Source organism: Mizuhopecten yessoensis, unplaced genomic scaffold, assembly GCF_002113885.1.
Source record: "Mizuhopecten yessoensis strain PY_sf001 unplaced genomic scaffold, ASM211388v2 scaffold11039, whole genome shotgun sequence".
NCBI classification, from domain to species: Eukaryota; Metazoa; Mollusca; class Bivalvia; order Pectinida; family Pectinidae; genus Mizuhopecten; species Mizuhopecten yessoensis.
Genome location: NW_018408848.1, coordinates 542,289 through 556,202, shown reverse-complemented (window position 1 = coordinate 556,202; position 13,914 = coordinate 542,289). Strand labels below are relative to the sequence as shown.

Genomic DNA, 13,914 nt, shown 5'->3' with positions numbered 1-13,914 from the left:
GCTAACATAAATACTATAATACTAACACTACTCTTAACACAAATAATATGCTACTAACACTACTGCCAACACAAATACTATACTACTAACCCTACTGCTAACATAAATACTATACTACTAACACTATTGCTAACATAAATACTATACTACAAACACTACTCCTAACACAAATACTATACTACAAACACTACTTCTAACATAAGTAATATACTACTAACACTACTGCTAACATAAATACTATACTACTAACACTACTGCTAACACAAATACTATACTACTAACACTACTGCTAACATAAATAATATACTACTAACACTACTGCTAACACAAATACTATATTACTAACACTACTTCTAACACAAATATTATACTACTAACACTACTTCTAACACAAATACTATACTACTAACACTACTTCTAACACAAATACTATACTACTAACACTACTGCTAACATAAATACTATACTACTAACACTACTGCTAACATAAATACTATACTACTAACACTACTGCTAACACAAATGCTATACTACTGACACTACTTCTAACATAAATAATGTACTACTAACACTACTGCTATCATAAATACTATACTACTAACACTACTCTTAACACAAGTACTATACTACTAACGCTACTGCTAACATAAATATGATACTACTAACACTACTGCTAACACAAGTACTATACTACTAACACTACTCTTAACACAAGTACTATATTACTTACTCTACTGCTAACACAAATACTATACTACTAACACTACTTCTAACACAAATACTATACTACTAACACTACTGCTAAAATGAATACTATACTACTTACACTACTGCTAACACAAATACTATACTACTAACTATACTACTAACGCTACTGCTAACATAAATACTATACTACTAACACCACTGCTAATACAAATGCTATACTATTAACACTACTTCTAACATAAATAACATACTACTAACACTACTGCTAACATAAATTCTATACTATTAACACTACTCTTAACACAAGTACTATACTACTAACACTACTGCTAGCATAAATACTATACTACTAACACTACTGCTAACATAAACACTATACTACTTACACTACTGCCAACACAAATACTATACTACTAACACTACTGCTAAAATGAATACTATACTACTTACACTACTGCTAACACAAATAATATACTAATAACACTTCTGCTAACATAAATACATAAATACTATACTACTAACACTACTCTTAACACAAGTACTATATACTTACTCTACTGCTAACACAAATACTATACTACTAACACTACTGCTAAAATGAATACTATACTACTTACACTACTGCTAACACAAATACTATACTACTAACTATACTACTAACGCTACTGCTAACATAAATATGATACTACTAACACTACTGCTAACACAAGTACTATACTACTAACACTACTCTTAACACAAGTACTATATTACTTACTCTACTGCCAACACAAATACTATACTACTAACACTACTGCTAAAATGAATACTATACTACTTACACTACTGCTAACACAAATACTATACTACTAACTATACTACTAACGCTACTGCTAACATAAATATGATACTACTAACACTACTGCTAACACAAGTACTATACTACTAACACTATTGCTGACACAAATAATATACTACTAACACTACTGCTAACACAAATACTATATTACTAACACTACTTCTAACACAAATATTATACTACTAACACTACTTCTAACACAAATACTATACTACTAACACTACTGCTAAAATGAATACTATACTACTTACACTACTGCTAACACAAATAATATACTAATAACACTTCTGCTAACATAAATACATAAATACTATACTACTAACACTACTCTTAAAACAAATAATATGCTACTAACACTACTGCCAACACAAATACTATACTACTAACACTACTGCTAACATGAATACTATACTACTAACGCTACTGCTAACATAAATATGATACTACTAACACTACTGCTAACACAAGTACTATACTACTAACACTATTGCTGACACAAATAATATACTACTAACACTACTGCTAACACAAATACTATACTACTAACTATACTACTAACGCTACTGCTAACATAAATACTATACTACTTACACTACTGCTAACACAAATACTATACTACTAACTATACTACTAACGCTACTGCTAACATAAATATGATACTACTAACACTACTGCTAACACAAGTACTATACTACTAACACTATTGCTAACACAAATAATATACTACTAACACTACTGCTAACATATATACTATTCTACTAACACTACTGCTAACATGAATACTATACTACTAACACTACTGCTAACATAAATACATAAATATTATACTACTTACACTGCTGCTAACATGAATACGATACTACTAACACTACTGCTAACACAAATACTATACTACTAACACTACTTTTAACATAAATACTATACTACTAACACTACTGCTAACATAAATACTATACTACTAACACTACTGCTAATACAAATGCTATACTACTAACACTACTGCTAACATAAATAATATACTACTAACACTACTCTTAACACAAGTACTATACTACAAACGCTACTGCTAACATAATTACTATACTACTAACACGACTGCTAACACAAATACTATACTACTAACGCTACTGCTTACATAAATACTATACTACTAACACTACTCTTAACACAAATACTATACTACTTACACTATTGCTAACACAAATAATATACTACTAACACTACTGCTAACATAAATACATAAATACTATACTACTAACACTACTCATAACACAAATAATATGCTACTAAAACTACTGCCAACACAAATACTATACTACTAACACTACTGCCAACACAAATACTATACTACTGACACTACTGCTAACATAAATACATAAATACTATACTACTAAGACTACTTTTAACTTAAATACTCTACTACTGTACTAACACTACAGCTAACATAAATACTATAATACTAACACTACTGCCAACACAAATACTATACTACTAACACTACTGCTAACATGAATACTATACTACTAACGCTACTGCTAACATAAATACTATACTACTTACTCTACTGCTTACACAAATACTATACTACTAACACTACTCTTCACACAAATACTATACTACTTACAATACTTCTAACACAAATACTATACTGCTAACACTACTGCTAACACAAAGACTATACTACTAACACTACTTCTAACATAAATAATGTACTACTAACACTACTGCTAACATAAATACCATAAAACTAACACTACTGCTAACATAAATACATAAATACTATATTACTAACACTACTGCTAACACAAATACTATACTACTAACACTACTGCTAACATAAATACTATACTACTTACACTACTTCTAACACAAATACTATATTACTTACTTTTTTAATCAATGAAATCTTCCCTACACTGGATAACTTTTCAATATCTCTACTGATGAAGGCATCTGATGTTCAGCCATCATGACCTCTGTAAAATTGTTATTATGTTGCCTCTATGTTAATGGCCTATGGACAGGCACACACGCAACTACTTATAAATGTATGTATAAAACCAATTTCAATAATGTTTTTGGTAGGAAGATTATAGAGTGTTATGATAATCCAGATCCACACTTGAAGAAGAGGATGAAAAAACAAATTGCTATCACTGATATTTCTACTAAATGCAAACCCATACATCTGTATATGATAGTCATATGACGATTTCTGTCGGCTTGACATAGATGGCGACTCAGATAACACGTTGGGAAATGATTCAGAAAATGAAATATCTAGAACTTATATGTTCATATAAGTATATCACTATCTAGTATACTAAATAACTAACACATACGGGTACTTGTACACGTATCAAGTAATCGTACACTCTGACATAATTTGATATATTTTTAATGATTTCCGATTTTCTAAGACAGAACCATATGACAACAAAAATATTAGATGATTGAATATTTAAAAATTTCAACATTCTCTGCACCTTTAAATAGTCGCTATAGTGACCAATATCAACAGCTGATATAAAAAACAAAAAATCAGACAATCGATTTTCAGATGCGGTTACACTACTGTAGTATGAAAGGTTTAAGATTGATATACCGGTGGGTTACCTCTCTCAAGGAGTATTGCACTGGTATTTATTGACTGTTTATGTCAGGAGAATAAGTATACAGCAGTTACACTGCAGGCTAGAGATAAAGGAATGTCTGTTAAAAAACCCAGAGTAGATACGTATCTATACCTGGCATGATATAAACACCCTCTTCCCATATTTATAAGGCTTCATTGGGATAATGAGGAATAAGGAGGGGATTTTATGCCAGATTCAAATTTACTGTTTCTATAAATAGACACTTTTAATACAAATACCACGTATTTTATGTAAAGGCGTAAATTGTATCCTACTTTTCATTTCTCCGTTTTATTTCAGGTTTGTAGGACGTCAGGTGACTGCTGCTAGATAAACTGGTAAGATTTTTATGATTTTTATACGCCTTTGTGAATTAATGAAAAGACATTTGAATACGATAGTTAAGTGAATATTAAAGTAATCAGAGGCGAAAGTATACCAGTTTATTGTACGAGCATTTACCCCGTTAAACTGTGTAGTATTCAACATGAGTACCTACCTCGTCACACTCGTATATGTAACTACTAAATTCTCTATCGGAATTGATAGATTAGATGCACCGAACCAGTCTCTAAACATAACACTAATAAATTTGTATTTAGATTTTGATGATGTATTTAACTAGAGGCATACATTTCTTAAAATGCTGATTTCGGAAGTAACCTTCACCAGTTATACAACTGACTTTCTTGTTACGTAATGACACTGTTTACAAGCCAAAGTACTGGAATTTACCGACACTTTAAATAGACGCAGTGAGCAAGGATTCCCATAACTATAAATAGATACATGCAAAACACTGGAATTTACCAGTTCTAAATATTTCGTAATAGTTGATTTGTTATTTAAAAGACATCTAACGTATTAGTTTTGGGTACGGTTGATAAATGGACCCAGTGTAAATAGGGTCTAATCAGGTAGTGATCAAAGATCCAGTGTACTTATGACGAATTCTTTATTCTTGGAAGGGGAGGGGGTCATTTTTTTTTTGCCAGGGTTGGGTGCCCAGGGGTTCATCCCTCTTACATCATGTAGACTCACAAAGGCGACCCATTACCTTCATTCACTCTCTCTTTCATTTCTTCTCTCATGCTACCATTCATTTAATCTTTCATTATCATTTTTTCTTATATCATAATTTAATTTATTCAAAATCAGATATCGGATCCAACAAACAATTCCAACAAAAATCCTACTTTATTGATTTTGAATTGCTTTTGATTTCTTACATTTAGACCAAATAAACCTAATAAATGTTATTGAAAGTAATGAATATGAAATTTGGAATCACACAGAAAGTTTCTATTGGGAACTAAAAATATACAAATATGAATGTATCTACCAATTCAAACCTATATACATATACGGAAAACATAAACGGTATGAAAGGTCATTGAAATATTAATCAAACAAGAAAGTGAACTTACATACTTATATCACATTATGTATTCATACAAGAACTTATCACATAATAAAGACATCATAAATAATACAAGATTCATACATACAACAATCATAATTCTAAACACATATACTCACATACAGGTACAAACTACATACGCATCACATAAGTACATTTTACACGGATGTGCACTTGCTATCTCTTTTTTAATTTAAAATTTAAGAGATACCACTTTAGGATGAACTATGCTTTCAATCTGGCGTTGTTGAATAATTCGACTTTTTCCACCACTGACAGATGATTGAATATTTTTTAATCGACATGTACAGATATAATACTTTTAAATCAGTATGAGGTAGTTAGTAATAGGTAGACCCTTTTCACCGAAAAAAAACACATTTTGATATACATCTGGAAAAAACGGGGTCATTGCGGTTTAGGTTTTTCAAACAAGCCATTGGATAATTCTATATTCTATATTATTTACAGTAAATAAAAGCATTCAGAAACGTACATACATTTAGATTTTCATCGATAACGTTAGTTTGACAAAGAGAAATTGTGTTTTGCTATTTTACTATGAAGAATCTTAACTTGTAGATTTTGAAGTTTTAGTGAGCAAATATTGCTTTATAAACATTTCTGGGATCATTAGTTTAAAGTTATCTTTAAAAAATACTGTTTTCTGATTGATTGTTCATCAATGATTGTTGTTGTATTATGTTAAATTTTCTTTTGGAATGTTGTCTATATATGCAAACTATTTAGTCTTAACATCATTAAATGACAGAACAATGCTAACTATTGTCTTAAAAGAACATTGATTCTTCATTAATATCATCTTTACATTCTTTCTATGCATAATATCTTGCCAGAATGCATGAATAATTTTTTGTTCATTTTTGACTTTTGCAGATTTCCCCACCTTTCCCACTACATTTACTCAAATTTGATTTTGTGTAACGTTGCCAGTCCCCATTTTAATCACATAAGCTTTTAAATAACTTAATGTTCAAATATTTCATAAAAATCTCAATGTGAATTACTATTATCAAATATACGTAAGTATTTGATGTTAGAGATACATTGATACGTTTGGGATATCTATTAGAAATATAATGTCTTATCAAGGTATTGATACACGTGCTTGTGATTAAGACTTTTTTCATAGTATGAATTGAATACATTTTGTACGTATTGCCAATAGAGACATATCTGTCTATTCATTTGATTAAAGCAGGCACGAATAGTGTTTCAATACGAGGTTGAATTTCAGACATTAAACTCAAAGAGGTCATTTTATTTTTTCAGAAGTTATGGCCTCCTGTTATGTAGATCCTCACAATTCAACAATCCTGAAAACCCTAAAGATCGGGGATTTGGTGGAGTTTCCAAGAATGCTGTATTCACACTGGGGTGTTTATATAGGTAAGGCATGCTCGACCATTACTAGTATGGTAATGTAGCATCGTTAGGTAAAGAAACACGATTGTGTGACAATATCATACTTTTCCAACAAGGTTTCAAATTGAACGTATCTATTCGTAGATTTCAAACGTTTACTTTTTTTCTTTCACATATAACCTTTTTATTCTAAAAATGATAGTTTGTTTCCGTTCCAGAACGTAAATTTAAAGATGTGGTACATTGTAACGAGTTACGATGAAGGTCATAAACGAGTATTGCGTTTTAACAGTCTAGGCTTTATTAATATTGTTATCGCTTAGACTAATATTAATGAACTTGTAAGTCACTCTTTTCCAAGCTTTCGGGCTTAGCCCTTCGTCAGGGATTAAATGTCACTGGACCTCTATGTCACATCCATCTCAATATTTTGTGACATCTTAAGATGGATGTGACATAGAGGTCCAGTGACATTTAATCTCATTTACGTTCTCTATAGGAACATATGTTTATAGACAATTAGGCTTAGACTAATGTTTTCTGCTTAATATTTCAATTAGGTAACCAACAAATAGTACATTTGACTGGCATTGACAATGCAGGTAGTAAGGACGCCTTCACTTCGGGTAGCCTGTTTTCAGTTTGTGGGGAGAACTTCGCAAAAGCCTGTGTGAAGATTGATGATTTCTTCAAAGTTGCTCAGGGATGCAAAGCAAAACGAAATAATGACAAGGATGCTAAATGCAAGTATGTAATGTATTACTGCATGTAAAAGTGTATACTAATTGTATCATATATAGGTGAATTCACATTAGTTACCATATTGTCGTATATAAAAGGTGTAAGGGTTGTTATGTTTTTGTGATGGTCTGTCGTGCCAATTAACGGAATATCTAACATGGAACGGTAGAACATACATACACTGTATCGTTGTAAAACGTTTGGAGCATATTCTGTGTATACCCTTATCTATCACATCGACATGTTTTGTCATTCCTTTGTGAATAAACTGTGTCACCCTTTTGGTCGACATGTTTTGTCCTCATATGAGGCTGAAGTTATCAAAGAGACTATCAAGACTGACATGTTAGTCCTGCTATTTGACATTGGGAAATATCGACATTGACATATCACATGACAGATGTGACGATTCCGATTTTCCTACCATGCAATTTTACCTTTCTTGATTGTAAGATACCCGCTTCCCAACCATCTGGGTTTGTATGTTGCAGTTGATAAGGTATTCAAAAACTTGCTCCGAATATAGTGATTCCGTAATAGATGTTGATTTAGAATGGACAAGATCACACCATTGGGTTTCAAAATATACAAGTTGATGACGGCTAGAAACAAGTTCTATGGTGGCTATCATGATCTTATTCGGAATATCATATTTTCTTTTTGTGATATGGAGGAAGACATTATTGATTATGATCATTAGTGTGCCTTGTTGTTTCGTTGTTACATGTCAAGTTTTCTCAATGTCAAACTTTGTGAGATTCATTTATCACGCAACTGTCCAAAAATCATAAACACCGCAAAGCAACACGTTCGTAAGATTCTAATAAATAACCTTTCACAGCATGAAATGTATGTCATAATGCCAAACATTAAGTTATTCCAATAATTTCGTTACTCAAATACGTGCTTTAAAAAACATCACACTTTGCTGACGTCAAACACTCGTTTAATTTCAAATACATATATTGAAATTGCTTTTGAATTACAGATGTAACGCCGCATTGTATGCAGAGATATGCTCCCATTCTTCAAATATTTTAAGAAAATATATGCATACTTGTTCTTGCAGACCGCTAAATCCACAGGAGATCGTAAGGAGAGCAAAGGCAATGGTTGGAGTGATCGGCTACAATTTGATCTGGAATAATTGTGAACATTTAGCTGCCTATCTTAGATATGATGTCAAGTGGTCGGAACAGGTAAATTTTAATGCATATATTCTTCACGTTGAATTAGTACATGTATATGGTGTGGGTACTTAAGATATACTAACCTATGTAAAAAGTACAAAAGTTACATAAACTTATAACCGAATACACACTGACAAATTCTGTCAAAGTTTGACAACCAATCAATTTTCTCGATTAATATCTATTTGTTTAAGTAATAAAAATTATCCGCCTTGTACATGGAATGTCTTTTTTTATAACTTACTTACTTTTTTGCACTCTATTTTAACGGTAATATTACAAATAAATAACTCATTTTTGCCATTATTTAATATATAGGCATGTTGTAGTACACATTTGTTTAAGACATAATCGTTGTGACTATGTTCATGCAGCATGATTGAACTGGTGTTACCTTGTCGTTGTTAGCTCTCACAATATAATAGACACACATCATGTTTACTTAATATTGTTATGTTTTATCCTACAAAGCTACCATCACTTCCCATCTGTTTAAAATTAGATAATCGACGATGAATGAAATTATCTGTTTGCTGAGTTTGACAGCTGTGATGTTTTACCAACATAATTTATCATTCAATCATTCTACCACGTTTGCGATGTAACGACACTTCTCATCGGCTAATAACCATGGAATATTGGATGATAGACTTTGAGCGTGCGTGTATTATTATCCAACAGACCAACGCTCTTCCAAAAACTAAGTGTTCCAATAACCAACCGCGAATGTGTCTGTCAAATGCTGATTTCATGTGTTTACGAGCGATGTGGATTGATTGGTGGATTTGGTTGGTGGAAATAAACATCTGGCATAAAGCCGTGTTTATCACAGGCGTGTGCATGCTTAGGTGGGCAAGAATAATAACTTCGTTACATTTTACTTGGTAGAATAGATTCATTATAATCAACACATATGCATATCTTATTTAGGAACATATGACTCGTGATTCGAATATGTTGGAAAAAATAATCAACTCAGGCCGCAAGCGGCATTCGTTATTTTTTCAATATTTTCTCATCCTAGTTATTTGTTCCACCATAATACACGAACATACGTTGATTATTTCTTAAATAAACATGTTATTGATTCCAGGTCGATAAAGCAGCAGAAGCAGCCGTGTGGACTGGTGCTTTAGCAGCCGTCAGTTTGTTGGCTTACAATTTATTTGGAGGTTCAAATGACAAGAAGTAATCAGCGAAACAAAGTCCCAGCGATCGTGGATTATTATTGTTTTTTCGCAAAGAAGAAAAGAAACAGTGATATCAAAACTAAACTATGTGTGGTCACATCCAAAATGATGTTTTGATCAATTCCTCAAGCAGAGTTGATCATAATAGACTTCTGTGTTTGATAATTTGTCAATCAATCTAAAATATTATATTTCTACTAAAGAAAATATTCTACCTGATTTTAAAATGTACATCATATTTTTTTCCAAATAGATAATTGATTAAAAGTACCAAATATAGAAATAATATCAGTAGTTATGAAAGATATGTCCTGTGATTATCTCTAGCATAGTATAATGATTACATATTATCTTGGCAGTTCATCCTAAAACAGCAGACGAATGACTTATACACACTTGGGTAAACACGTTATTATCAAACGACTACTTTTTTGTAATTCAGTCTAGAATGATTTTTAATAAACTTCAAACATCTTCATTAAATGTTGTCATAGTCATTATTGTCTATTCAAAGAAACATATAAGATTAAACTTTTGTCAAGCAAGCTGAAAAATACAGCTGGGGTGACGATTCTTTTACTTAATGCTTTTACCGAAGACTTGGTTTAACCGACATGAGAAAGTGTATTACTATGATATAAGCAGTATGGTTATAACGGAACTAATTGCCCCAATGTAAACACGTAAGGAAATATCTCGGAGAGTGAAGTATCTATTATTTATATAAATATATTAGAATACTATTATTCATAATTAATGTCAATTAACTGACGTATTAGGATACAAGCGTATTGCATTCATACCAACTGATCAATTTGGATACTAGTGTCTTGTATTTGTGATAACTGACATATTAGGATACTACAGTTCAGTATTCATAATAACTGACATATTATTATCTAGTGTTAAGTATCCATACTGACTGACATATTTGGGTACTAATATAAAGAATTCATAATAACTGACATATTACGATACTAGTGTCTAGTATTCATAATAACTGACATATTACGCTACTAGCATCTAGTATTAATACTAACAGACAAATTACGATACTAGTATCTAGTATTCATATTAACTGACATATTAATAATAATAATATACAACATTTTGACATAGCGCCCTATCTACCTAGAATAAGCCACTTTAAAGAACTTTACAGTAAATAGATATATAATTAGCATATACATTAATTAACCAATACAACTTTGGGGGATTCGCAGGTGCTGCCTTATCAGGCGCTTACTACTACATGTAGTCCTATGCCATCTGGCTAATATATCCCTATGTGTATATGCCTGCGTGTGTCCTGGAGATGTATTTTTTTTCTGTTTGTAGTGGGACCGTGCTTCCAACGCTATCATTTATAGTGCCACCTCACTTGAATGCTACAGCATAGATACCGTAACATCTACCCAATGACAATTTTATGCTCCGCCTAGGTTGCTGGAGTTGTGTGGCCAGAGGAAAACACTTTCTCTGAATATACCATGCTTATGAAGACTTCGGGATCGAACCCCGGCCGCCTGAATGGAAGGCCGGACTGTTTACTAATCGACTCATCCGCCAATGATTCGGATACATGTTTCTATAATTCGTTATTACTGATATATTAGGATACTAGTATCTAATATTCATTATAACTGACGAATAAGGATACTAGTATCTAGTATTAATAACAAATTACGTGTTATGATACAAGCGTAAAATATTCATAATAACTGATAAATTTGGATAGTAGTTTTTTTTTCGTAATAACTGATTTAGAAGGATACTACCGTTTAGGATTCATAATAACTGACATCTTAGGATCTAGTGTTTAGTATTCATACTGACTGACATATTACAGTTGTTGGATTGCACAACGGTACACGATGTGCAGTGTGCGCACGATGTGTGCACGGTGTGTGAACGACGTGTGCACGAAGTGCGAACGATACAAAATTAGACGATCATTGCTTGCGCACATTTGTGCGGACGATGGACGAACGTTGTGCGATAACAATCGTGGATGGTGTAAATTGAGGAATGTCTTAACAATATATACGGTTTTATGTATGTGTTTAAACACATATACTTGATTATTTAGTATGCTTCTATATTCTAGCTACATTGTACATCTATAATCTTATCATTCTGTCTATACTTTCTTAAATTTAGAAATGGTGTTTTCGGTGTTTTTAAACAACCTAAATCGACACATGTAAAATTACAACACAGTCTCGGCAATACAGGTAAACATAGCCACTTTGTAATTGTACCTGGACCGTAGTTATCCTCCGCCCGGGGCATTTACATAACTCGCCAAGGAGTGAAAATCAGGTGAAGGGGAGCTATATACCAAAATGAATGCAAATAACAAATACTAAATGATGAATAGGAAATGGGGGTTCCGCGCCACTTTATCCCTCCCTCTTTATTTATAATAAATCCCTCCCTATCGGAATGGATCAGTGAGGGACCGTATAAAAACCTTTAAGGATTGGCCACAAAAGTGCATCAGACTCAAAACCAGCTTGCTCTTAACGGGTTTTTCTATTCAGGACAAAGTCACCTGTTTCATATGCGGAGTACATTTAAGCTCATGAACAGCCTACGATTGTGAAGAAATCGAACATAAAAGGTCGTCGAAAGATTGCATATCATTACAAATGGTGATACCGTAGAGTTTATGCAGATTCATTTTTGAAGAACCTCATACCATATTAACAATTTTATGACATGGTAGTAGGCCTTCCGCGATTGTTAAGGTAATCATAGTGGTTGTTTGCTGTGTATATATTACAAGGTACAGCATTGCGATAATGAGAAGCTGATCGAGAGAGGTTGGTCGTACGACTGGCATGAAATAAAAACACGAACACATAATCGAATTAGTGAGGATATTAAAAGATCTTTGGAAAGAAAATCAATTATCCTATGATGATTCACTGCTTGATTTATTTATCATGTTTAAAGAGCACATAGGCGTTGATGTTTCTGTATAATTCACGATGAAAAAGCATATCGAGGAGAAAGCCTATGTTTTGCAATACAATTTTTTTACAATTCAAAAGTCCAAACACATATCATTGTAAATTAAAATTTTAACGTCGAGAGATAACACCAGATTAAAAGGAAATGTCTGTATTTAGCAATATGTGGTCTTTCATACTAACAGTAGGTGATGTAAAGTTAGCGATGACTTACAATGAACTCGTAAGGTCTCATAGGTGTCAAAACAACCTTAACAAAGAGTCGACATTGGGTGTATATATATGGAGATTACACATATGGCTCAATGGACTATTAATCGCATAGTCAACAAAAAAAACTCCCTCTGACAAACAAACCACACAGTATATTGTTGTCTAGGTATTAAGCAACTCTTTCCATCAAGAAGAATAGGCATGATATTTAAGAATGGGAGGAGGGATAAAACGAATTAAAAGGGCCGCAAGAAGTGCAGCATGTGCCACAAAAAGGTCCGCAGGTTCCGGAAGTGTATATAGTCCCTCACTTATACTTATAGTTACGACTTATACGTAATCATAAACTTAACGACCTGGTCACTAAGTGGGTCAATCCCTCGTCCCTCACTGACCTGGTCACTAAGTGGGTCAGTCCCTCGTTCCTCACTGGTCCCTCACTGATCCATCCCGATGGGGAGGGATTTACTATATATAAAGATGGAGGGATAAAGTGGCCCAGAACCCCCATTTCCTATTCATCAACTAAACATCCTGTTGTGTTTTGCACCTCTATGTGTTAGGCACATGCCAGGTAAAACTCCGGTCACTCATCAAATTGTTATTTACCTGTTCCG

General features: G+C 32.7%; 1 protein-coding gene across 2 annotated transcripts; it reads left to right on the top strand.

Annotated features, from left to right (window-relative positions):
- The first annotated feature begins 4,418 nt into the window (after positions 1-4,418).
- LOC110464866 (HRAS-like suppressor 2) lies at positions 4,419-10,592 on the top strand. Of its 2 annotated transcripts, none has more exons than XM_021520314.1 (5): positions 4,419-4,520; positions 6,896-7,012; positions 7,591-7,735; positions 8,799-8,928; positions 10,013-10,592. In XM_021520314.1, the coding sequence occupies exons 2-5, from the start codon at positions 6,901-6,903 to the stop codon at positions 10,109-10,111; spliced, it is 486 nt and encodes a 161-aa protein (XP_021375989.1). In that variant the 5' UTR covers positions 4,419-4,520; positions 6,896-6,900; the 3' UTR covers positions 10,112-10,592. The 2 variants fall into 2 exon arrangements, with proteins under 2 accessions (XP_021375989.1, XP_021375988.1); XM_021520313.1 differs by having other exon boundaries at positions 7,549-7,735.
- Positions 10,593-13,914: the final 3,322 nt, after the last annotated feature.